Here is a 25,948-nt window from a genome sequence, read left to right on the forward strand (position 1 = left end):
TCATCACCTCAGACACAGACCGAAAGCAAAATAGAGAAAATCCAACTCCTTCTGAGCCTGCTGGTCAACCTGAGCCACTTGTCAGCTAAGCATGCAGATCGCTTATACCACATCTCAGGTCTCCAGAAATAACTGTTCCAGCTCCAATGTCTTCTCCCCACGTCTCACTACAGAAACAGAGGCTTGCTGCTTGAGAACATTCTCTATGTACCTGAATGAACACTTCAGGGAAGAGGTGGTGGGCTGGAGGGTTGTGACATCCTGCTGTCTTATTTCAGCTCACGGACCGTCACTGGTACTGCCATACCACCTCCCAGCAGTCTTGGTGTGGAGCTCTAGCTGTTCTTCAGGACACAGGGGTCCCTTGGACACAGATTTCCTGCAAACAGCTGGGCCCCTTTGAACCAGTCTGTGCTGAGGTTGTGCAGGATTGGTGTCTGTAAGGGGGATGCAGTGCACAGAGGCTCCAAAGGCTGCTGTCAGTGGCCATCCTGGGAGAACAGGTCCTTGCCTTCACGGTGCCTGAAAGTGCTTCTCTGTCCCAGGCCAGGATTTGGTTTGGACACACTTCTGCTGCAGAAGTGAACATGTGGCACTTTGGACCCTGGATGAGGATGTGTTTCATTAACCCTCTGTACTGTGCTGCAATGAGGGCTCACGTCTCAGCAGAGCACCATCTGGAAAGGTCTTTGCACAGTCCAAGGACAAGAGGGAAGAAAGGGATGAAATGCTGGTGTAGATCACCACATCAGAGCAGATCTTTGCTTCCATCTAAACATCCATGTCTATGATCTATTTATGGTGAGTTCCTCAGCCTTGTCCTTTTTACACCCTGATCTCAGTGCTAACAGAAGAGAAACAGAAGCAGGGACGGGGAGAGAGGAGCAGAGGAAGTTGCTGTATGTCAATAATGCTCCTGGCAAGCATGGTGGTTCACCAATTCACAGGGATACTGCTGGGACGCACAAGAGAAGGCAGGGCTTCCCGTGCCATGAGCACCAGCCTGCCATCCTGCCCTCAGTGGCTCGCCTGTTGCTTGGATTAGAGCCCTCAGTGGCTCTCCTGCCCAGTCATTTGTGCAAAATATGTTACAGGATAGAACGGGTTATGGAAAACAAGCCTTGAAAACCACAAGGGCCTCCTGACCCACTTGTATCTGATTTCTGCCAAGTTCTTGTTACAGATCTTAAACAGAAAGAAAAACAATGTACAAGGGATGAAGGAGCTGAAGGGGAATGAATATTCGTGTTGGAAGAGCAGTTGGCTGGGCTATGCTTGGGGATGTTTATTATCAGAAACGACTCATTGATTTTTATTTCAGCGGGTGCTTTCAGTGGTTTTCCACTCCATCTATACCACTGGCTGCACGACTGTGACTGCTGGGAGGGGAAAAAGTGGGACGTGGATAGGGATGAGGACCTGAAGGCACCTGAACTGGAGAGGGCAGAGAAGAAGCAGCCATAGGTCAGCACATCCCAAGTGCAGGCCTGCTGGCACAATGTGGTTGGGGAAGCTGAGGCTGCTCATACCTCTTTGGGGTTCCACCACTACTGGTGGTGTGTCTGGGTGCTGGAGCCCTACCCATGCCAAAAGACCCTCCATCTTTTGGGGTCCTGTGAGCCTGACCCTGCAAGTAGGGGAGGGGCACCTATCCCTTGTCCTTGCACCCTGCTGCTGTGATAATTTTAATTCCCTCTGCTTTGTCTCTTAATAGAATGATGCTGCTACAATCACACTCTATGTGTGTGCAGAGGAAAGAGATCTTCTCACTGTTTAGGAAAAGCACACCCCAGCTGAGATTTTTGGAAGAGAAACAGATTTCTTTGGGATCATCCCCTGGAAGGCTATATCCCATGCTGCGCAGCCCACACTGCCCATGCCAAAAGCAGCATGAAAATATACCCAGCAGGTATGTAAAGAGCTCCCCATCTCGCCTTCCACCTCCACAGCATGAAGGGCTTTGCCAGTCAGAGGTCAGGTCTGATGCAGAAGTGACCACTACCTGCAGTCCTTGCTCCTCATGCTCCCCCACCATCTGTACAAGCTGCATTAAACAGGGTGAAAAGTACAGCACTGCCTGGTCCAAGAGAGAAGAAAGATGTGTAAATCACAAGAGAGTGACTAAATTCTGGCTACGCTGCTGTAGTTGCTCTAGAAAGTCTCCTTGGTGCAGCTGGGGTGCCTGTAGTCCTCATTGCCTTAAGCCTCAGAAGTACAAAAGACTTACCAGTTTCCTGTGTTGAGTTTTGCCGTGGTACAAAATCCGAGACCCACGAGTCTGGGATGAGTGAGAACGAAGGGTCTCCAGCCCCAGTGATACTGAGGAGCAGAGGCAGCTGGAGCCCAGTTGCAGTGCTGTTCCAGGGAATAAGTCCTGCCCTGTCTCCCATCACGTGAAAGAACAGCAGATTTTAGGTGACACTTCCCACCATCCTTACTGCATATGCCTTCCAAAGGGTTAATTCTGACTGAGAAATGCTGGAGATAAGCCACAGATGTGCCAAGTGAAGGTTTTGTGCGTGCTGGTGGGAAGAGCTAAGGATCCTTCAGGGTCCTTCACTACCTGTTGGATCAAGAGACTCAGGAACAACTTGCAACTGCAAACACACTTCAGTCCCTATTTAATCATTTCCATTGTAATACCTCAGGAAAACCACAAAACAGAGAACAGATTAATGTTTTACGATTATGATAACATGACCAGCAACACGAGAGGGCAGAGAGACCTTGTCCTCATGCAGGGGAGACCTGAGAAATTCCCAGCAGCTCATGCTCACAACAGTGTTCCGTTCTCTGCCCATCTTCATCCAGAGCATGAGGCAGAGACCTCAAGTCAAAGTCCATTCCAATTAACTCTTTGCTACCTGCTCATAATAACATGAAGCTGGAGGTGAGAAGGAGGCCAGCATGTTGCACAACATGTCGGCTGCCCAAAAAAACCTGCCCAAGTTCACTCTGGTCACTGCAAGAGCAGCCTCGCTTTTCCTGAGTGTGTTTGAGCAGGACAGTGGTGGTTACCCTGTCCTGTGAATAACATTGGGTAAACACAATGAGGATGAAATAAGTGAACTTTTGCACCTAAACCACATCTACAATATGAAGCACAGGAGCCCCTGTGGTGGGAGACAGATGGGTGCAGGTGTAGAGCATTGCACCGACTAGGAGGTGCTCTATAGCAGCTATGCTCATGCACAGACTGCTTTGGACCATGGCAGGAACAGTCCAAGGAGCAACCTGGATCTCTGTACATGTTGTCTCTTCCTCTGAAGTCAACTTGCTTTTGAAGTCTCACTTGCTTTTGAGCACAGGAGGATGATACATCAGAGGTGATCACCTTGGGATGGCTTTGGAGAACGTGACCCAGATGCTGCAAACACCTCCCTCACAGCAGTCAAATGCACCACCAGGATCAAAACCACCTCCTCCCAACCCATAGTGGAGAGGAGGGGTTTCTCTCCTCCTCCACTCGCCTCTCCTGACAGCCCCAAGCCCCCTCCCCTTGGTGCTGCCATCTGTTTTTCTACTGATGGCAGGGGACGAGATGTTCCGCTGGCCCTCAAAAGGCAAAGTGTGCTCAGCGCTAACTTGAATTCCTGACGGGCTCCTGGAAGGGTTTGCATCCCTCCCTCCCTGATGTACGTGCCTCACTGCTCCGGCACTGGGGAACTTGGCAAGGCACAGCAAGAGAGCGGGAGGCAGATGGATGACCAGATTAACGGAAAGAGAAGGGAGGTGGGGAGAGGAGTGAGAGAGATGAGCAGGCAGGCTGATCCACTGCCAGCATAGGATAAAGATGTGGTCCCTCTTTAGGGAGGGAGTGAGAGTCCCTCTAATGCCATTGCATGGTGACCTGGACTTTCCAATATGAGGCAGAGCTCCAGATGGAGTTGGGAAGGTTGAGCCTTGGCTACTGCTCCCATGCCCCGGCCTGAAGTGACTCCACCAGAGAGAGACAGTACGAGCTGCCAGGTGGCCTGGATTTCTGTTATGTAGGGTTGTTCCCCTCACTGTGGCATCCAGAAGAGAAAACTTCCAGATCCAACACACACTTGGCAGTCAGTGGAGAGACAATGGAATCTCCAAGGGGTGACTCAGACCTGAGGTGACATGGACAGTCCACTGGAACAGCATTTCACTGCCCAATGATGGCACAGTCTGGGCTCTTAAAGGAGGTGTCTCCACTGAAGGTCTCCTATGAAATGAGAGGGAACCTGGGACTAATATGACCCATGGACATGGCAAATGAAGCTGAACATGTGTGTGAGGGGGGCTACCATGCAGTGAGATCAGAGTACAGGTTATATTATTTCTCTACCCTGCTCCTGCTGTGATGCCTCCATATCCACAAGGGATTGGGGGAAGTGAAACAGCCTCTGACAACTGCAGAGTTTTCCTTCACAAGGAGGAAGGCAGAGGGGAATAGGAATGAGGATGGAAGTCAGCACAGATGAGGTAGAAACAACATTCAGAGTATTCTGTGGTCAAATGGGGAGACTGATGACATCTCCCTTCTTGCCAGTGCCAAGCAGCAGCTCCCAGAGCAATACTTTGAGGCACTTTCAGTAAGAGTTACTCTTTACAGCAAGACAACGATTACCATGAAACTCGTGTGGGGGGGAAAAAGTTAATCTAGGAAAATTTGGATTATTGATCCAACCTTAACAGCTTGCAGCACCGTAGGAGGAAACATATGGAAAAGAATAAACCAAGACATGTATGAGAAGTGAGGAAAAGGAAAACAGGGATGAGGAGGAGGCTGGGAGCTCTATCAAAAAGGAGAGCATAAGGGTGAAAGAAACTATCTGAGGATGAATCTTCACTAGTGCTACAGTGAGTGACTGTGACCTTAAGAATAGGTCTGCCCTGATGAAACTGCTAACAAGGAAGAAGGCAGTGTTCCACAGAGGAGGATCAGGATATCTAACAAATAGTTAGATGACCTGAAGGACTAGAGAGAGAAACAAGATGACATTCTCTCGTATAAAATTGAAGGCAAACTCTTATACTGATAGCAAAACATCTGCTGTTAGCTTGGTGCTCATCAGCTGGAAACAAAGGAGGAAGAGAAAGATCTGGGTGTACTTGCTGACCTCAGGATATCTGAACTGCCAGACTGATGCAACTGCAGAAACAACAGATATAGTCCTGTGTCCCATCAAAAGAGACATTTCCAGCACAAGGAAGCTTTATGCAGGGCTTTGGTGAGAGCTGGGATGGAAGAATATGTACTGACTGCTTGGTCATTCCTGATGAAACAATAATTGAAAGCAGAAAAAGCACTTAAAAGTCTACAAGGGTGATGAAGAACATGGAATCTCTCCATCTTCTGGTGGGGCACTGCAAGATTTTCGCTTGGTTAACCTCCTGTGTGCCAAGAGTCCTGCCTGGGACTGCTTTCTAAGAATAAAGGAGAGTGACAAGCACATAGGAACACAAAGAGCTCATGTTGGCTGTGAGCACGTTTGGGTGGTTGATGAGAGCACAGTGACTTACACTGGGGCTTCAGGTACTCACTGTGTCTCTCTCACACACACAAACTGGCATTTTTCATCACTCCCTATGGGGTCTCTCATTGAACACACAGACACAAGGTGAAGCACAGGAAGCACAGAGGGGTCTGGTGTATCTGAGCCTAAGGGAGAGGACTCACAGTTGTGGCAGATGTATGTTACCTGAGCTGCACAGGAAGGGAAGAAGAAACACCTCACACTCCATTGGCTTCTTTCTTGAAAGGACCTACTCCCAGAGAGCAGAAGAAATTCTCCCTTGCTAGCAGAACCACCACAGAGACAATCACTCAACCATCTGGTCTGCTCTTCCACTTAAGCCATCCCATTTCAAACACATTACCCCAGATTTGTGCTAGAAGATGTGGTTTAGAAGACACAGAGCTCCCAAAATGTCAGAGGATCACTAACTTCTGGTACTCAATCACCAAACACCTCTCAGGCACACAGCACCTCATTCTCCTACTCTTTCTGCCTGTGTCTTGCAGTAGACATGCACAACACAGCATAAAATTTGGGAAGTAATTGCTGCACCTTCTGTAGACCATGAGGTTTCCTTCCTGGGGATGTGCCCCCTGCAGCATTGCCCTTTCCCCCACACTCCAGTCGACAAAGAGCTGAGCTCAGCATAACAAGTGAGGAAAAGCAATCATTCGCATTGAAATGAGCACAAGAAAAAAAAAATACAATCAGCAAACCCCAAAGCTATTTTTGGTGTGCAAACTCCATTTACATTTTCCTTTTTGGTAAAAATCCCAAATTTTCAGCATACAACATTCCAAAATCTCCCCCGTTTTTCCTTTTATCCTCGATCATAATAACAACTAGTACTTGACAAAGACTGCCTATTTTTAATTTCCTTTGTGAACTGACTCCAGGCTGCCTCTGATTTTCTCCTGCCTGGTCATTATTCAAAGCTAAATGAGTGGCTAACCAATTTCTGCAAGGAATTCTTTGTCTGCAGATTCTTCAGAAGCAGTTTGTTTTGCATATACAAGGCTGGAAATCCTGATTGTTTGATTTGGACAGGTGAATCACACAGGGCTTTTCTGGACCCGTGTTACTCTAGAACTGCAGTTCTGGTTAGGGAAATATTCCAGCTTGGAGTCAGCTCAGGCTTTTGGGGGATACCCCTTGCCAGTGAAATCCTTTTGCTAGAATATTCTGCCCGGGCTGGCCAAAGAGAAGCAGGCAAGGAAGGAAATGGGTTATTGTGCAGCTCTTGCTCCCCAGCACCATCCTGGCCATGGGGACTCTACCCAAGGATGCTTCCTCTGCTATGTCTACTCATCCAGCAAGCCCTGGCCCAGCTTGAAGCAAACATAAGGTCAAAGCTGTCTGGTTTGTGCTGGAGCAGGTCTTCACTGCCAGGAGCTCTCCTGCAAGGAGCAGGCAACTTGTGCTGGGGACGGGGAGGGCTTACCTCACACGACTGGATGCAGTGAATGACAGAGGGGTCGGGATACCACCGCAGCCTGCCCGTGCACACGATGTTCTGGGAGAGAAGGAAAAAAACAGCAGTTAGGTGAGGTGGATGAGGCAGGGAAACAGCCAGAAGTGCTTTCTGGAGCTAGAGGGTCTCCTGCAGCACTGCCTTACTCACTGTGGGGCAGAACAGCAGTGACATCCCCAGGACCCTCCTGGAACCCGTTGAGGCCCTGCAAACCCAGGGTAGCTGCAGCCAGGAGCCCACAGACCAGGGCACACTGTTCAAGGCAGAGGCCAGATATACATACACACACACACACGTGTGTGTGTGTGTGTGTGTGTGTGTGTATATGGAGATGTATATTGGTTGGAGCTGCTGATCTTGGAAGTCTTTTCCAGCCTTAGTGATTCTATGTTTCTATATTGATACAAAACTGGAAGAGGACAAAGGGAAAGGACAGAGACTGCCTGAGAAGTGGGTTGGGCTGGCAGTGCCACTATAATGTCTGACTTGGCCAGGAGCTGCTGCTGGGGGTAAGTCACAAGAGGCTGGAATCTACCATCATATCTCTGTGTGATGCTGAATTCACCAGCTGGTCACCACTCAGTGCCTAGAATTGGCTCAGTGATCCCTGCTCAGGCTCTGAAAACTGCATCCTGGGAGGACTCATCTCCCCAGACCTGACTTGAAGTAGATACCCCAGACTCACAGTCATTCTGAGGTTCTCACTGGTATTTACAAACTCAGCTGTTGCAGCCAGATGGACACAAGAGTGAGATGTGAAGGGCTCAGTTTCCCGGCCCTGGAACGCACCGCCCTGCTCATTTAGCTGGGGTTTGTGGGGAACACTCATGATTACACAGGGGGAAGAAAAGCCCCGCCGCACATGCAATTTCCTCCTTGTAAAACTCAGGCAGCCTTTGAAATCTGAGGCCCCATAAAACACCATCTGGCCTGTGAAAGTGTCCTAGGATGCCCTTCACAGCACAGGAATTGCACAGAGGGATAGGTATGTTTTCTCCCAGCCTCTTTTCATATGTTCAGTGGCAGGAAGAATGGCTCCAGCATTCCCAGGTGGCATGGCCACTAGAGATGGGACAGCTCTGCCCACATAGACCAGCTGCAGGTCCTTCTGCAGCATCTTTGGTCAAGACTGTGATGAGGCTGGAGTGGGATGAGGATCTGGCCCTCCTTGGCCAGCACAGGGAGGGCAGTCCCAGAGAGGGCCAGCCTAATGGGGCAGAGACTGGAGAATTCCAGAGCCCACCAATTCCTGCTCAGCCAAGAGGATGTGTGCATCCCAACCCCATGGAGTTGCTTCATATGAGGTTGTTGTGCAACTCAGATGCCATTTTAGCATACTCAGATTAGTATGCTCTTATTCCAGGCTGGGAAATAAGGGCAGAGAGACAAACCTGCTCAGCTGTGGGATGCAATGAATCAGAGCTGAAAGCAAAACAGGACTGTGCCTTCTCTGAGTGGCCTCTGCAGTTCCTGATGTTGTTTGCCCCAGCCTCTCCATCTCATGGAGCATGGCAGCTCCTGGGAACAGCAAACTGTTGGAGGCTTGGGGGAGCCAAGTGGGGAGCGGAGACAGAAGCCAGGACAGAGAGGAAAACAAGATGGTCTAGGGAGAGAGCTCCTGGCAAAGGACAGAGCTCCTTCTTAAAATAGTGTCTCCTCTCCCTTCTCCTCCTCTCTGCAAAATGCCTCCCTTGCACGAAAGCCTGCAGTGGTGGTGAAAGGGAAGCCGAACGCCACTGCCTCAACGGGCCAAGACATCCATCCCTCAAAGGCAAGGACTCCTTCCAAGGCTCGTGCTTAACCATCCCACATGCCCCAGGCATCCTCACCCCCCCTCCCCCCCAGCAGCCGCATGCCATGGGTCTGATTCAAGGCAATGCGCAGTAGTATCCACAGGCATGATGCTGGGCCTCCTGCGGCTTCCCAGGAGGAGGGGAAAGCATTTTGATGGGAGCACCGGCTCCTGGGAAGAGTGTTTGCTTTTCTTTGTTCCACCTCCTTCCTAATAAATCTCGTTTTTATTTTAAGAAATATTACCCCGGTAGAGCTGCTTCTTGGTAAAGTCGTGCCATGAGGATCCAAACTATTTGAGCTATTTGAGCTGCTTTGCCTACAAAATGAGTAAGAGGTGGGGAGGGAAAGGCTCCCCTGTTCCAGCAGCAGAGGCACCCAGCCGGCCAGCGGGTCCTGGCAGCTGGAGATACCTTTCAGCTGACAGTGCCCTGCCTCTTCCTTGGCAGGGAAATGCCTGCCTAGGACTGCATCTCTGCTGCCAGGTAACTGGGGACCCAGGCTTACACTGTGCCAGAGCCAGCTTTTGCTCTCCCAGCACACTGGCTGACAATAAACAGTAGCTTAACGGGTTTAGGCACACAGCACATCCTGAAAAATCAGTGGGATTCTTTCATTAAACTTCATATATTGTGGTATCCTGCAATTCCTTGAAAGCTGCTTGGGAGCTGATTACTATGCTGAACTTTGGTATAGGAGAGCAGGAGGATACGTAGTAGCATCCACTGCTTGTCTTTACAAGTCTTACCCTTTTTCACCCGAGGCAGAGATTTTGGGTTAAAACACCTTGGAGATGGAGAGGGAGGGAGGGAGGGATGGAGGGAGGGATGTTCCTTCTCTATGCTGCCAGCAACCCCTCTGCTAGAAGAATTCATCTCCCCTTTTACCTGGACTCTGGTGGGCTGCAGCCAGTGATCCATTGTCTCAGCAGTGACATTTTTGGGCAGTATGACGGGGTCACTGGGAGGAATGATACAGGAAGGAATACACACAGCACCTGCGGGAGGAGGGAGACACTTGAGGACCTTACTTGGTGCCAGGCATCTATGTCCTGTAGGAAGCCACCATTAATGGTAGAGACAGATGTAGAGGGGACCCTTTTCCTCCCAGCCTGGGATAGCAATTCCTTCCCCAAATCCTGAATTATCCAAGAGCCTACAGGAGTTGTGCCCAATTCTCTTCTCCCAGATGAAAGGAAAACTGAACACAACCTAAGAGAAAGATTCCAACCTTGATGGCAGGACATGAGACCCAGCATGAAAATAAGTCTGGTCTGGATGTTATATGATGTTTGCTGACGTGTTAAGAAGTGTCTCTCTAATTTTTCTACCACAGAGAATCCCCACTGCCTTCCCATGACCCAGAAAGAAAAAAAAAAAGGCTGCAAAAACCACCTTGGAAAAACAAGTGGGATCCCAGTCCTAATCCTAGCCTCGCATCAGGTCTGTCCTGAGCTTAACCTCAGTAGTCCCTGTCATTAGACTGTCCTCAGCCTGGTTTAGCCAGACTGGGATGACTGGTGCGTTATGGGCTGAGCTCAATCATCCTGCCCAGAGGGATGCTAGACCAGATGCAACAACCATGGCTGAGTGTTGCAGGCTTTCCTGAAAGCACAAAGCAACCAGGTCCTGCAGACAGAAATGGATGATGCGGTCCCTCCTCTGGTGATAGTGCCCTGTTACACTCAATTGTCACTGCAGCTTTTATGGCTTTTATCTAGGACTTGTCACATTAACCCTGCAAACAGCAGCAGTAGTAGGAAGTAGAGAGAACTCAGGAAAGCTGGAGGGCTATGGATCAGGAAAACGCACAATGAGCTGGGCTTGCCCTAAAGACAATCCCTGCTGCTTCTGAAAAGAGAGATGCTTAATGCTGGAGACAGCTTTAGATTTGGGTCTTGCCCAAGAGTACAGGCAGGGTGAGCACAAGGCTAAAACCACCCCTGGCTCTGTGTTTATAAAGATCATGGAAGATTAAACAGAACTTTATTTCTGTTAAGTGGGGATTGGTACAGGAAGAGTCCATCTATAGTCTATTGTGACTATCAACTCTCTGGGAAGACTGAGTCAACACAAGGTTTGGTTTTCTGTTTGGTTTTCCTCTGCCCTCACCTATGCCATGCCCCTGCTCACACTTGTACTCCACGAAATTCAGCTCCGGGGGTGGTGGGCAGATGCCCTGCAAGCTCTCACACAGTTTGAACTCCTCTGTCCACAAGCCCTCCTTAGTGCAAACGATGGGAACCTGCAAGGCAGAGGGAGAGCAGCTGGTATAACTTGCCCTGCCTGGCCACTGCCCATCTCTGGGGCAGCACCGTGCAAGGATACCCCTCCCAGCAGCCACATCCAGAGAAAAGATCCCCAAGGCAGCTGGGTTGCAGCCATCTGGTCCAGCTTATGTGCACTGTCCACAAAGTCAATTGCTTCCCAGCTGCTGCTGGATCCCACCAGAGGAAATCAGCTACACTTCTTTTGACAAGAAGCGTTCCTTTTCTAAGCATTGATAAGATACCTGGGTGGGAGAGCTGGCAGGCAGCAGCCTCCATGCCCAGGGAAGCTCCTTGGTGAGCACAACTGCTACAGCAAGCTTGCCCATCATCCCAAGTGCATGCTTTCATAGCAGCTCCCAAAACGTACTGGAAACCCCCTACTTATGCTTTCTGACCCTTTTCACACAAGATAAGCCAGCTTGCTTAGGACCACTGCTTTCCAGGGAGCAGGTGAGCATCCCCAGGCAGTGGTGCACCTTGTGCCATGTATTGGGCCCAGCAAGACCAGCTTTGGGCTTGTAGAGGGACTGCTCCTTGGTGGTTGAAGGGTATTTGGCCTTGGGGATAGGTCAAACTGTTGCAGGGCCCCTCTGCACAGCAGGGCACAGGGAGCCCTGCACTTTGTAGATGCTCTGAAACATGAGGTGTGGTCCCCTTTTTCCCCCCTCTCAGACACTCACCTGCTGTCCCTGCTGCTCGCAGTTGAGGACACACTGGCTGTCCAGCTCGAAGCCCTGGGTGCAGTTGTACATGCCCTCGAAGACAGGGGGCGGGGGCTTGCAAACCACGGGGACACAGTGTCCCTCTTCCCACTGCCCGCTCTCCAGGCACTGCACCTTCAGGAACTTCCTGGGGAAACACAGACACCAGACTGGCCTGCAGAACCCCAAACACTGCACCTTGGCTGCACCAGGCATCCTACAGATGTCAACAACAGACTGAAGACATCTCTCCTGGAGCACGACCATGCCCCTGCTGTGTAGGACTTTCCCATAACATACAATCCCTCACCATGGCCACATCTTCCAAAGGGGCACCCCATGCTTAACCAGGACCCTTTCTTCTCCTCCCTGGGGGGATTGCACTGGTCTAGGAGCACTGGATGCATTGCCCTTGCACTCACCACCCTGCTGCTCCCCACCTCTTGTGGAGCCCCTAAACCATTCCTCGCACAGTCCCTGCAGATCCTGGTCTGCTTTGTCCCACCGCCAGTAGCTGCATACTTTGCTGGATGGAGTTTACCTCCACCAATAAATCCTCTGGCCTGTGCCCAGCTACTCCTAAGGCTTCTCTTTGTACTCCAGCCAGATCTGTCAATCCTGCTCTCGCCAAGGGGCTGCCGTGCTGCAGCAGACTAGTACCACCCTATGCTACTAAAACAGCCCAGACACGAGCTACTTGCCAAGAAAAGAGAGAAAGAAAAAGCCCAGGAGTGAAGCCCACACACTTTTCAGTCTCTTGTCCCTGGCAGTGATAGAGGCACCACATCTTTTACACAGAGGCATCAAAACTGCTGAGGCATCAGGCTGGCCAAGCACTGCTCTCTCAGCAGAGGACATGTCACTGCCCTGATGGGCTTTACCTGAGTCAAAGCTGATTGCTCCATCCTTAATGAGACTTTTCCCCCCACTCCTGTCTTCCTTTACTAGACAGCACACTGCAGCTGCCTGCCCCTGCCCTCTCCCACCACAGGTGCCAGCAGGCAGGGCTCCAGGCGCCATGTTAGGGAGTTTATAGCCTGCCACGGGTATGTGGAGGGGGCCGCCAGGGGTTAGAGAAACCCCTGGGGGAAGGCACTAAATTGCCCCTTGTTCTGACAGAGTGTGAGGCCATCCATGTGCCCCTTAACACCTGGTGCAGGGTCGTGACATTGTGTGGGGCCACCCAGCTGTGCCTCCACACATGGTGCAGGATCACACAGCCTGGAGAAGCAAGGGGACCCCATTTGCACTCTGCTGCCAGAGCAGGGGTGTTCGTTCCCTGTCAGATTTCTGCTGGAAACTCCTGGATGAGACATTTTAGAGGTTTTTGCAGCATTCTCATATTTTAAAATATTTGCAGCTCTTGGAGAGTCCCCTTCTGCCTTCAGAAATCAGGGATCCATTTTTTCTCAAGACTGTATTAAGGGACAGTGACTTCCTCCCAAGGTGAATGCAGGCTCCAGCAGGTAACACTGAGGCAGACAGGGTAGGGAATGGGATGCAGCAAGTCCACTGGCACAGAGCTCTGCACAAATCTTCCTTCCAGCTGGCCTGACAAGTGAGGATGGCTGTGGTGTGAGCACCTGAGCAGTGAGGGCTGCCACAATATCACCCCTACAGCAGCAGCCTTGAATTAACCAAGGGAACTGCAGCTATGAAGTATTTCAGAAAGCTGGCGAGGAGGAGGGACTCTGGATTCCATTGTAGGCATCTGTGGTTTCAGTCCATTCCTCATTTAACTTTCTTGTTTGCCTTCCCTTTCCATGAGGGTGGTAGGCACTGCCTTGCAAACATGTCCCCATCAGACTTCGCCTTCTCCCAAATCTGACTGAATGCTTTGCCCTGCCCAGGTTTAAAGGTAAGCAAAGGCACATGCCAAGAAGTACTAATCCATGTTGGATATCCAGCTCCACAAGCAGCATTTTCCCCTTCTTGAACTTCCTGGCTCCTGATCCAGCTGCAGGACTTGGAAAGGGTAAAGCACTGGGGGTTCTGGAGATAGACACAAACTGCTAGTGTGAGGTCACTGAGACAGCAATACCTTAGGCACTGAGCAAACTCCTTTAAAGACCAGGAGCATCTCAGCCACACATGACTTTTCACTGGCCACTGCACCTCCCTGTTGCTCTCCAAATCATGCCAGAGGCCCTGTGCCCAGGGAGGCCTGGGGAGATGGGTCAAGCACAGGGAGGACACGCTGTGGCAGCTGCAGTTTGCTCAGGTGCAGGCTGTGGTTTGCAGCCCCATCATCCTCACAGGAGCTCCTCATTTTGATGTGGTGCTGCAGTGACCCTCTCACAGCTCTCCCCCAAACCCGCACCCCTCAGACCACCTTGCTCTGGAGGCTCAGCCCACTGCCAGCATCCATCCAGGGACTTGAAACACAGTTAGCCCAGCCCAGGCTGACCCTGGGGTAGAGGGTGGGGTATGGACCAGTCCCCCATATGTGAAATAAGCAGTTCATGTGGAAGCATGGAGACGGGAAAGGAGAGGCTTTAAAAAGAAAAAAAAAAAAGTATATACATAAATACACACAACTTCACAGGAGCTTGAAATTTCTGGACCCACCCTCAACTTCTTCTGATCTGGGTTAGTGGCACTTCTTGAGGATTAACAAGGAAGCCAGGAAAATCAGAGTCAACCCTCCAACCAGGCCAGCCTAATGGACAGAGGAGGCAAGGGAGATGTTTGAGGCCAGCAAGGGCTGTATCTGAGGTGAAGGCACAAGCACATGCCCGGCTCCAGGAGCTGAACATGCAGGGATCCAGCCATCTTTTGAGGCAGCCAGCTTGGGGGGGAGTGCTGTGCGGGAATGGTGACAAATGAGCCTAAAGCCTCTTCTCCTATGGTAGGAGACTGATGGCTTCATAAAGAATAGGGGGAAAGGAGAGAGATTTGTCAGTAAATTGAAAGAAAGCTGCACCAGCATGTAGGACCCTCCACTGCTGTGCTCCCTCCAAACAGCCTGGACAACCTGGGCTGTAAATGCTCAGAAATCTTAGAGGTGGAAGTGACAGGAACATGGTTGACAGCCTGGATTTTCTTTACCTGGCTCTTTGGCTCCCACAGCTGTGTGTGTTTGCCCTTTATATGGAAGGGGCCAGATACAGACAGAGGCAGTGAGTACCTTTGTGCCCACCACACGTGCTCCTAGATTAGGCTGTCCTGCTTACCCTGCTGTGAACTTTGTTTTGTTCCCAGTCCCCAGTCTGCTAACTCCTTCCAGTCCCCATTTTCTCCTCCACATTCTTCTACCCCCTCTCCTTCTTCCATGGTCTCTGCTGTTTTTGAACCAGGAGAAAAGGAAGAGGAGCCAACATCTCCATGGAAGCTGACTGGCGACTCTGCTGGGCTCCCTTGATCTCTGGTCAAAATGCAGGCTGAGACTTTCAAATCTGCCTGAAAATACCAAAGTGGTTCTTTGCTTCATTCCCCCAAGCTAGCAGAAGGAGTTCAACCCTTCACAAAGGCAGCTTCGAGATCCCCAAATCTCTTCTCTCCAAGGAGTCATCCCACATCTGGCAAGTGAAACAAGTCCCCTGAAGGGTCTGACCTTTTAGGCCCCCAAACTGAAAGCATCCTCTCAACATTAGAGTGCTCCTCTAAAGGATCTCCTAGCTATTATCACAGAATCATGGGATTGTTTTGGGTTGGAAGGTACCTTGAAGATCATCTTGTTCCAACCCCCCTGCCATGGACAAGGACACCTTCTACTAGATGAAGTTTCTCCAAGCCCCATCCAACCTGATCTTGTCTATTCCTGTCAGAGATCTGCTTCAGATAGCACTTCATGCTGGAAGCAACAGCAAGGAGCACTGTGGGGGTGATGCCCTTTCCCCCAGAGTATCTGACCCCTGGCTTTCAGGCCAGCACTTTTCCATGCTACAGCTCTGGGCGATGCTGAACATTTCTCCTTGACAGTTCATATCTTTGTGTGACCCAGATGTTGGGTCAGTACTGCCATGGCACAGGTTCTGCCTAAATCCACAAAGCACAAACGCATATGTTAAGTTTCCCTTGTTACCCTTACATTGGAATTAGAAGTGAAGTAGCCCGGCAGCTGGAAGCCAGGCTGTTAGGTGACCTCTCCAGGCTGATAACAGATCTCCTTTAGGAAGAATCAAAGAAGCTTTACCCTGCATGTCAGCATTGTCAGTCAGATGAACCTGCCAGCAGGCAGGCAGCAACTTCCTGGCAGGATCTTGATTACACAATCAGTATTTCCTCAAGGATCCCTATTGACAAGCAGTGATTTCCCAAGGGCCTTTCCCCACCCAGGTTAATAGACAAAAGCATCTCCAGGACAACTGATATCTTCATCCCCTTTCTCTTCCACTTAAACTGTGGGAAATTAATTTCAACTATGTGCTCAGCCCCTTCTAAGCATCCTTACTGCTCCTGCAGTAAAATTCAAATAAAAACCAGAAGTGAGGTAATTGCATGAACATCTGTGTCCCGGATTATCTTCACTTGCTGGATCTCAACCATAGTTCAGGCCTGCTTAAGGTGGGCAACTCCACATGAGGAGCAAAGCTAGAGCTATAAGAATAATTCAAAGGAAGCGTGACTGTATTTCCAAGGGTGAGCTAGTTAGTGGGCATGAGGAATCTTCAGTGTCAGTCACAGATTATGCTTGACTTTTGCCCAATATATAGTACACATAGAGAGTCTTGCTTCTTTATACCTAGACACCTGTATGGCACTAAATCCTTTAGCAAGGCTTGCACTTGCTGGGTTGGTGAACAACACTGAGACAATAGACAAAGAACTCAATTTTCTGAACCCAGAGAGACAGCAGAAGACCGTAAAAACCCGATGTCCAAATCACCAGGTCAGACCCTACTTTCACACTAGCACATCAGGAACCTGCACCTCACCAGAGATGGTTGCTTCCACAACTCCCCAGCACCTCCCTTTCTCCAAAACTGGCATGATCAAAGCGATCCCCAAATCTCTTTGATCAAAGAGATCAACCTCTCATTCTGGCAGCTCCCACCCTCTCCTTGCCAGGGCTGAGATACCAGAAGGATTTCCAGCAATCCAGGAACTGGATGGCTAAGAGCTGCTACACCACACCAAGGGGTTTGTACTCATGCTGAGTGTACACCAAGAGCTCCTGATGAGATGATACAATGACATTTACAAGTCCAAGGAAAGGTTTTTGCTTGGGCTGGGCCACTCACATAGGAGTTAATCTGCACTATAGGAAAGCAATACTTTTTCTGGTTTTGTTAATGTGGGTTTTGCATTCCACCATCAGAGAGGTCCGATGAAATAGCAGCAGTGACAACTGCAAAGGGGAAAGCACGATGTCAACATACATCGCTATGAAAACGTAAACCGCTTTGCATGATTTTCCTTAACTTGTCTCACAGGCTGTTCAGACCCATATGGAAGTTACTCACACATCAGAGGAGCCTCAAGATCTCCCAGGGGTCATCATTTTCACCAGCAGTTGCTGCAGTAGGACAGAGGGGGCCTAACTTTGCAAGCTGAGTGGATCTGTTTGAATGCCCAGTGCCTGAAGCGCCACAGGCACAAAAGCTGCTCTAGAGTTTGCAAAGCAGTCCATGTGATCGCTGCCATAATCATCATTTGCTCAGCTCCCTTTGGCCCAAGAAATGCTCCTAACACTGTGAAAAGCTGTTTACAGAAACCACTTCCTTCATTACTAGGCAAGAAATTTGGCAACTGCTTCCCACTGCACAACAACTCTACCCCAGAGCAAAGAAGAGATGAAGTCTGCATCCAATTAAAACTGGAAGGGGGCATTAAACAATTAACACATAATTACCTGATCTGGGCTAGAATCAAGACTCTGGGGAGGACCGTGCCAGTGCCAGGGAATCTTTAGTGACCGAACCCAATGGGGACTTTGGCTGGAGGCGTCACAGACAAAATGCTGCTTTATCCCCCAGCATCGCGATATTGGCTGAGAGCAGGGCTAGCGAACCACCAGGAATTTTTCCCCGAAGCATCAAGAAAAATCTTCTCCCATTGAAATGCCAATGCTAGAGATTAAATTTAGCCAAGAGGCACAGTGGGTGAGATGTTAACTCTGACAGAAGGCAGCCATTCATTCTTGCAGTGCCTCTGTTCTATGTTTTATTGCTTTTAGGAAAGACAGAAGCTGCAGGAATCTGCCAACATCTTGTAAATGTCTAATTACCTGGGAGTCTGCAAACACTTAATTTGGTGCTTAGCTTTCACAGAGTTACAAATATGTTGAGGTGCACAGGAAGATCTGCTTGTTTCAGGTTAAAGTACTTAACACACCCGTGTGTGCAACAGCACCTTGCTCCCACCAGGTTCACCTAGACCTGGGAGTGCCTCTTGTATTTCAAGAAATCTGTGTGATCAGAGCAAGCTGCCCTGACTTCTACCTATCAAGCCAGGTCTTCGAGAGTGCTGTTGTCCTGTCACCTCTGCTCCTTGCACACATTGGGAGGAGGAAACAAATGGTAATAACAGACCTGCCACAGACTTACTTCTTAGGTTTGTCTGCTGTGCTCTCGGCCACGTGGTATCCAGGTTTGCACTTGTAGCGACAGACCGAGCCCACGTCGTGGTTGCCCTGCAGGCACCGAGGCACCAGGAGCCTGGCGTTGGCCACGGCGGGAGGCACGTCACACTCCAGCTTGCAGTAGGCTTCGGGCAGGGACCAGAGACCATCCTCCAGGCAGGTGAGCCACTGGTTTGTTCCTGACTCCAAAAGAGAAGCTGCGTGTAGGGTTACATCGGAGCCAGGAATGGAGTTCTGCTGAGGGGAGCTCAGAGCAACCAGCAGAAGCCCTTTTGTTAGAGTGTACACTGATACCAAAAGGGGCAACAAACACAAAGACCTGTTTGGTCAGGCTGTAGCAGAAAATACTTGAATGCAGACAAAAGTATGGCAGGGTCAGCTTCTAGAGCTGCAGAAAGGATCTTGATTCTGCAAACCTCTCCAAGTCTTTCCCTTAAACTTCTGTGGTGCCTCAGGATAGCCAGGGGCCTTATTGTAGGACAGCTCTCTGTCGTATTCAGCTTAGCCCACCTTCATTCTCCACAAGGGCTTTTTGCAGCTTGTCCTTAGCTATGCTGATCAAGCTGTCATACCCTACTACAGATGCAGTGCACGATCATAGAATTGTGGAATGGTTTGGGCTGGAAAGGATCTTTAAAGGCCATCTAATCCAACCTCCCTCTGCCATGGACAGGGACATCTTCCACCAGGTCAGGTAGCTCAGAGCCCTGCCCAACCTGGCTTTCAATGTTTCCAGGGATGGGGAATCCATTACCTCTCTGGGCAACCTGAGAGTCAGGAAGATGAAAAATGCCAGAAGGACAGATGCGGGAGGCTTCACTAGGTGTAACTGGAAATTCAAACCAGCCATCACTAGAGGTCTGGGTTGAGTATTACACCCCAGCTCCTTGTTGTCCCTGACAGACCCAGCTAAATGGCTGGTCAAAACTGCACAGCTCTGGATGCTGGCAGGAAGTACCCAGGACTACATCACCTACATGGTATGGATGATGGATAGTTCATTGGGAACTGATGAGCAAGAAAAAAAGCTGGACTGGAGTGAATGGGACTCTTCCTAGTGAGAGATTTGGATCAGCCAGGCTGCTCTACAGTTCCTTCAAACATCCCTTTCTTTTTACAGAAACACTTTTGGGCCAGAGACAAGATCACATCTCTACTCAGTGCCTGTGTTCCTGATGGGTCAAGGCTGTCTCCCACCTCCAAGTGCCACACAGCCGTGTCATCCTTTCCTTGCCTACTCTTAGCATTTGTTAGCATTGACAGCTTCCTTGTAAGGATGCAAGTCTTTGGGGGAACAAGCATAGAGCATGTCCCTGCCTCAGTGGCTCAGTTGTGTCAGCTGGACTGTAAGAGTTTACCCACATGGCTTGGCAGCCTTGGCTGAGCACCTCCAGCCATCATGCTGGGAGTCACCCAGGGGCCCATGGAGGGGACACCTTCCCACGGAGGGAACCCATGGCAAACCTCCCAGGGACTGCAGTAGGACCAAGAGGCAGCTGTGAGTGTAAGACAAGATTAAACCTCTGCCCTCAGTTGACCAACCCAAGGCAATGGACATAAGTTCATGCAGAATTTGTGTTGTTGAGATGACACTGGCATGCTACCCATTGATCAGCCCACACTGGGGATCTGCCACCATCCTCCCTGTCATGAAATGAGACCTTAATTCTCTGCAGTTTTTGATCCTTAGATTTTTATTTTTTTTTTACAATAAGTAAACAATTCTCATACATTTCAGCTATAAATGTCCCCATAAAGTAGGGCACCCATTAAAATGATTTGTTGTATGTGATTTTTTCAGAGCAAAGGCACTGGTGGAAACTCACAAAGTCCCAATGCTCGAAGCTGTCAAGGCAATTACCCCTGAAATCCCATCCAGCTCAGCCCTTGCATAGACAGAACAGTAGCTCTCTTTTTCTGACTTGGCTTAAAAAATTCCTGTGGCTGCTGATGGAGTCGGCAGAATGAAAGCCAGGCCATGGTGTGTCTGGGTGGTGAACATCTCCCAGACTGCTCTACAGCTGTGGGCATCAGTCTCTATGGCTTTATACAGCCCCAGCCCCCTGAACCACAGGCTTTCCCACAGCCACCAGGCACAGAGCCACTTCTGGCTCTCTGAAGTCTCCTCTGCCTGCATGTTTCTTGTCTCTATCACTGTAATACTGGAGGCTGCACCAGTTATCAGGAGAGGACATCACTACACCCTGAGGTGGATGGATAAGGGCTGCCTGCCAGGGGATGGGAGTCAGAGGGAATTATCCCCACACTAGGATGTCTCTGTTCCAGGGAGAGGGATACTCATCATTTCGGGAAGGATCTCAAGAGCTCATTCAGCTGGCAAATCCAGGATAAGTAAGAAATTCCAAATTCTGTTTGAACTGCTTGGGACAGGCACAGAGAGGTGGCATCAAAAAGGGTGGCTAAATGTCTTCACACTCTAGACCATACCTTGAAGTTTGGCTGGGGGGATGCAGAAGAAGGAGCATCTCTGCAGGTAGGTGGTCCCCACAGGGCAGGAGAACTCAGCATAGTACACGTGGGACTGGTCAGGGACACGGCAGTCAACAGGGTCACAAGTCACAGATCTGTCCCACTGTCCCGAACTGCACGTCAGCACCACCTCCTGCTGCAGAAAAAGCAAAGTTCCATCAGACTCTTGAAGAGGGCTTTGATCTACAGCTGTGCTACCACAGCAGAAAGGTCCAGCCCAGGTTTCAGGATGAGGAGAGCTCTCCAACATTTTTCCTCCCCCACTGTGCTCCTTCTCCCCACTCTGGACAATGAATCACAAAGCCCTGATCTGTTCACAGGGAGATGCGTGGGGTGTGAGAGCAGCAAATGTGCCTTGGGGTAACAATCCAGCCACTGTGCATGTTACATTGTCTGGGCAGTACCAGTCCCCATTAGGGAAAAAAGGAAAGTCCCTTCAAGATTCACTGAAACCTCTTGAGCTAAGCTATTTCCAGCTGTATGTGCTGCAATTTCCTCCCCTAAAAGATCAAGTCATACTTCAACTGTTGTCAAAGAGCTCTTCAGTTGATTGTTTTTCCCTAAATGTACCTATTCCCTCACGCCTCAGCCCACAGACCCCACTGAAATCATATAACCTCATTTACAAATCCTAATTATACAGCCCTTCTTACTCAGCTGGGGAACTGCCCAAGATCAAAAACCACCATGTTCCCACCACTAAATATGGTCAACATGTGCTACAGACTTCATCAAAATTGAGTGGTGGATGATGGTTTTCTATGAGCAACCTGGTGTAGTGGAAGGTGCTCCTAGCCACAATGCGGGGGGGTTGGACTAAGTGATCTTTTAAAGGTCCCTCCCAACCCCAAGTGTTCTATGTTTTCCATTCCCAAACTGCTAACCCCAGCCCAGCAGCCCTCAGCCAGGGGCTGCAGACCAGTATCCCTGATGTCCCTTCACTGTCTGGGGACATCCTGGGTGTCGTGGCTCTGAAGAACATCACTAAATTTGAGTCAGGCACTCCCGAGTGCAGCAGGATCATAGTGTAGCTGAACTAGCTGGAGAGGATGCTCAGGAGAAGAGCTGTGTGCATTCTCCTAAACAGGATTACAAGCCAGACATCACTGTAATACCACTGGAGGGCTCAGGGCAAGGCACTTGCAAGCTGCCCTCTGCTGTGACAGCCACTTGGTAAAACTCTGTTCAGAAGTTTCCCATCTCACTGCCAAACACAGGAAAACTGTCACCCCGGGCAGATTCATTTTGTGCGGTTTCATTTTGGAGAATGGGAACATTTTGTTTTCCCTGGGCAGGCCTTGGCCCACAGACTCAGTGGCCATGTAATTAATAACCTCCCAGTGATGAGCAGTGCATCTCCAGCTGCCCTATTGCACTTCCACAGTGTCCACCTCTCCTTTGGCCAACACCACAGCACGGGGAACCTGCCTGCCAGGTGTCACAAGCAGATTTCCAAGGAGAGGAAATGTCACCCTCCTGACATGGCCCAACTTTGTGTGCCCCAAGCAAGTTCACGCCCTCGCTCAGTCTGGTGTGTAGAGCAGCTCAGCCCCAGAGACTCCTGTTCCCCCCTCCAGAAACAGCCTAAGGACAGGACACTGTGTGCCTACACCCCTGCCCAAGTGACTGCCTGGACCAAGGCAGTTCAGTTCCCAAAGACACATCATCCCAGGTCTCCTCAGTCAATAGCTAAGACCTGTGCTGGCTCCTGGCTTTTATGAGGTAACCCCCAACCCTCTGGAAAGTGGGACAAACTCTTTCACAGTGACCTCTGTGCCATTATTGCAACACAACACAAAGGAAGAAAAGCTCTCCATGCTCTCAGCTGCCTCTAAATATAGTTGCTCTGCAATGACTTCATTTTTTCCTGAGCCACTAACTTCAGCTTTGAGAAAATATCCCAGGGATGTTTAACCCTCCAAGCAATGCCCATCTGGAGAGCAGAAATATCTATCTCTCCTTCTGCTGGAGTGCATCACCTTGACTCAGGACATGCCCTGCAGCAGCTTTCAGCCTGGCAGAGCTGTGCTCTGCAGACAACACTGGACTGGGAGAACTAGGACTGGAGCAAGGGAAAGAGAGGGACCTCCAGAGCAGAAACACCAGCCATGAGCACAGGGGTCCAGCACTGGAGTTTCATTGAGCTGGGATGTGTTGGGAAAGCAGCAGAACTGTTGGGGCTGGAGGAACGAAGTGGTCTGTGCTCTCTCCAACCACCTCAGGGCGGTTAAATCTTCTTCATCTAGGTCTTGGTCCCATGGGCCATCCTGAGGCCCACTCACCTGCGATGAGCCCAGCCTCTTCCCACCACTGGAGTGGAGGACGAAGCCCTTTTCACAGGAGACAGCACACGTCATGTGCCTTGGGCCATACGAGCTGCAGTTGAGGGTGGCAGTGTGAGCAAGCAGCGGCTGCGTGCAGATTCCCAATCCCACACAGGCACCGTGGACACAGCTGTGGAGGAGAACAGAGAAAGGATCAACCAGTGGGTCCCAGGACTACTTCAGCAAGCAAGGGCTCTCTCCAGGTGGCACTTGTGTGGAGTGAACGCTCAGCAGGTCACAGATGCCTAGAGATGCACACCTATCCCTCGCAGCTCCAGCTTCTTCCAGGCTTGATGTCTCCTGACAATGATGCCAGGAGAGTACTTTATCCCAGCGCTGTCTTAACTGGACTTCATCCCAACCCCAGCCCACACCTTCTCACCAACCATTACCATGTTCTTTCAACCTGATAAAAGGAGGCACAGCTCAACAATATTCCAAAATCTGTGCTGCCTGTACACAGGCACAGAGTGCGCACACAGCCCTGACACCAAAGGGGCTCATTGCAGGTAGACCAAGAGAACAAAAGGAGGGAGGTGACAAGGAGAAGGGAGGCAGAAGGAGTACTTTTGTATAACTTTAGAATCAGGTATGTCAAACTCTGTATAGGACACTGGAGAATCCACAGATGATTCTCCAACTGCAAGGAAAGCTAAGAGGAAACCTCTGCAAATATTAGGGAATCATCCATGAGACGTTCTTCAGATCCTGTGCAGTCCCTCATTCACATCCACACAGCTACACCACAGCCTATGGTGGAAGGGAAAAGATGGATACACAACTGGTTCCTCAACCCCACTCCTGTCACCTTCCCCCTCTGCTCTGATGCTCTTCAGCACCTCTGCTCTCCCCACAGGCCAACACAGCATCCCAAGCCAGGGGTGCCAGGCTCTGTGGGATCAAGATCACCTCAACATACATCTGCCCGGCTCTACAGCCTCAGCTGTGGCCACCAAGGTGAGATGTAGCTAAAGGGAGGAACAACCTTCCCCTCGGCACTGCTGCAAGTTACAAGAGGTTCCAGGAAAGTTTGAAATGCATCACCCATTCCTTGGTTTGCAATACATCACCCATGCCGCCTCCTCACTTCAGCAGCTTCCCACTGAGGAGCAGTCATTAGGTACTGATTATTTAAGCATCAGAATTCCATAATGAGAACCAGTGTTGGTCGAAGAGTTATGATCTCCCTCAGTGAAATGCAGCCAGTCAATTAATTACCTGGGATGGAATTGGGAAAAGACATAGGGCAATACAACAGCTCCCACGCCCTGGTTACCCATCAGTCTGGCCTTATCTGTTACCAAGCGATATAGGTGCAACACCTGAGCTCAGTCAGCCCTCCTCAGCCAGGGACAGAGGTGCTGCAGCTTCAGGCAATAACTGGGGAGAGAAGGGAGGGAGCTGTACCTGAATGCCTCGCTCTCCTCTGCTCCCTGCTTGGCACAGGGCTGCTGGCCGTTTTCAGGCACTGCCTTTCTCCCAGCGAGGCAGAGGCCTCTGCCTCCAGCCTTTACTCAACATTTCCAGCCAAGGATGCACAGAGCTAGAAATACCACAAAAGACACGCACACAAAAAACCCAACAAGAAAACAAAAACAACAAACCCCAAAAAAACCCCAAATCGGTGCTGACACAGACGTTAAGGAAATGCAATGTGCTGTTGACTCTGGACAAGTCCGCCGAGCCAAAGACATGGTGGAAACCTGCAGGCCACAGCCCTGAAAGAGCCGGTGGGCACAGAGGGGACCACAAAGGAGGACAAGAAAAAAGGGGCTGTTTTTTCAATGCAGACCTGTTTATGAAGTGAGAAATGGTTTCAGGGCAGCTGCTGCAAATTCTTTCACTAGCTTATATTTCCATTTACTTCCTTTTTAAAGAATTTGTTTTATGAGTGCAGCATTTGTCAGGTCATTAGCTTCTAAGGGCATCTGTTACCAATTGTAGCCCTCTCCCCTCCCCTCCTACAGTCACCTTTCTCTGGGCAGTTGCTCTGCTCCCTGCCTGTGCCCCTGGCTCATACTTGCTCCCGTCCCCAGTTCCACTGCCCAGCGATGGAGCCACCGTCCCAAACTTCCTTGTGTGTTTGCCTCTGGACACACATGTCCTCTTTTCCAGCCTTGCTTCTCCATTCCATCTCCTTGCTCACTGGTCATGGGTACAACGTGGAGATGCACCTTTCCACTAGACCAGGTTGCTCCAAGCCCCCTCCAAATTGGCCTGGAACACTTCAAGGAAGGGGGCAGCCACAGCTTCTCTGGGCAACCAGTGCCAGGGCCTCCCCACCCTCACAGCTGACGGTCAGGGCGTTGAGTTTTGGAGCATGTGCCCATCACAGCACTGGTTTGAGGGTGTGCCCTGGCACCTTCCAGATGCATCCAGGCCAAGTGCTTGGCTGGAGCAGCTCTGCTGGTGCTGATGGAAAGACAGCACGTTGTCTGGAGCAGCCTTGGCAGTTGGGACAATGCTGTTATTAAATAAAAATTAAATTAAGCGCTAATCCTTTTGAGTGCTACCAGGGACGTTTTGGTTTTCCACCAGTTCAGAAATGTAACCAGCAATGTGGCAGAAAGTAGATCAAGATATCAGCAAGTTTCTTAAGGATTATAAATATAGAATGTTATATAGGGTAGTTATGCACAAGAGGTTGATAATTACAGGTCATAACAACAAAATGTTTTTATGTACATCACATAAATATACTCATGCACGTGTTCTGTATGTGCATGTAGATATATTCTAGAAATAATAGAGAAGTTTGGGTTAGAATAATTACCTTTCTCTGTGCCCCCAAAGATGACTAACTTAGCACTATTTTCTCTGTGTTTAACAACACACCTAAACCTACAAATACGCACTAGATTTTATTTTGGAAATTATCTGAGCCTGATCA

General features: G+C 50.0%; 1 protein-coding gene across 1 annotated transcript in view; it reads right to left on the reverse strand.

The window, feature by feature from the left end:
- PAPPA2 (pappalysin 2) overlaps positions 1-25,948 on the reverse strand; it is an 87,369-nt gene that overhangs the window by 7,482 nt on the left and 53,939 nt on the right. Inside the window, exons 14-20 of the mRNA XM_053984956.1 lie at positions 23,017-23,188; positions 20,693-20,870; positions 18,210-18,423; positions 11,701-11,869; positions 10,863-10,995; positions 9,639-9,748; positions 6,931-7,002 (exon numbers count right to left, since the gene is read on the reverse strand). Of these exons, the coding sequence (XP_053840931.1) occupies positions 6,931-7,002; positions 9,639-9,748; positions 10,863-10,995; positions 11,701-11,869; positions 18,210-18,423; positions 20,693-20,870; positions 23,017-23,188 (1,048 nt within the window). The remainder of the gene's footprint in view (positions 1-6,930; positions 7,003-9,638; positions 9,749-10,862; positions 10,996-11,700; positions 11,870-18,209; positions 18,424-20,692; positions 20,871-23,016; positions 23,189-25,948) is intronic.

This window comes from Vidua macroura, chromosome 9, assembly GCF_024509145.1.
Source record: "Vidua macroura isolate BioBank_ID:100142 chromosome 9, ASM2450914v1, whole genome shotgun sequence".
Lineage (NCBI taxonomy): Eukaryota > Metazoa > Chordata > Aves > Passeriformes > Viduidae > Vidua > Vidua macroura.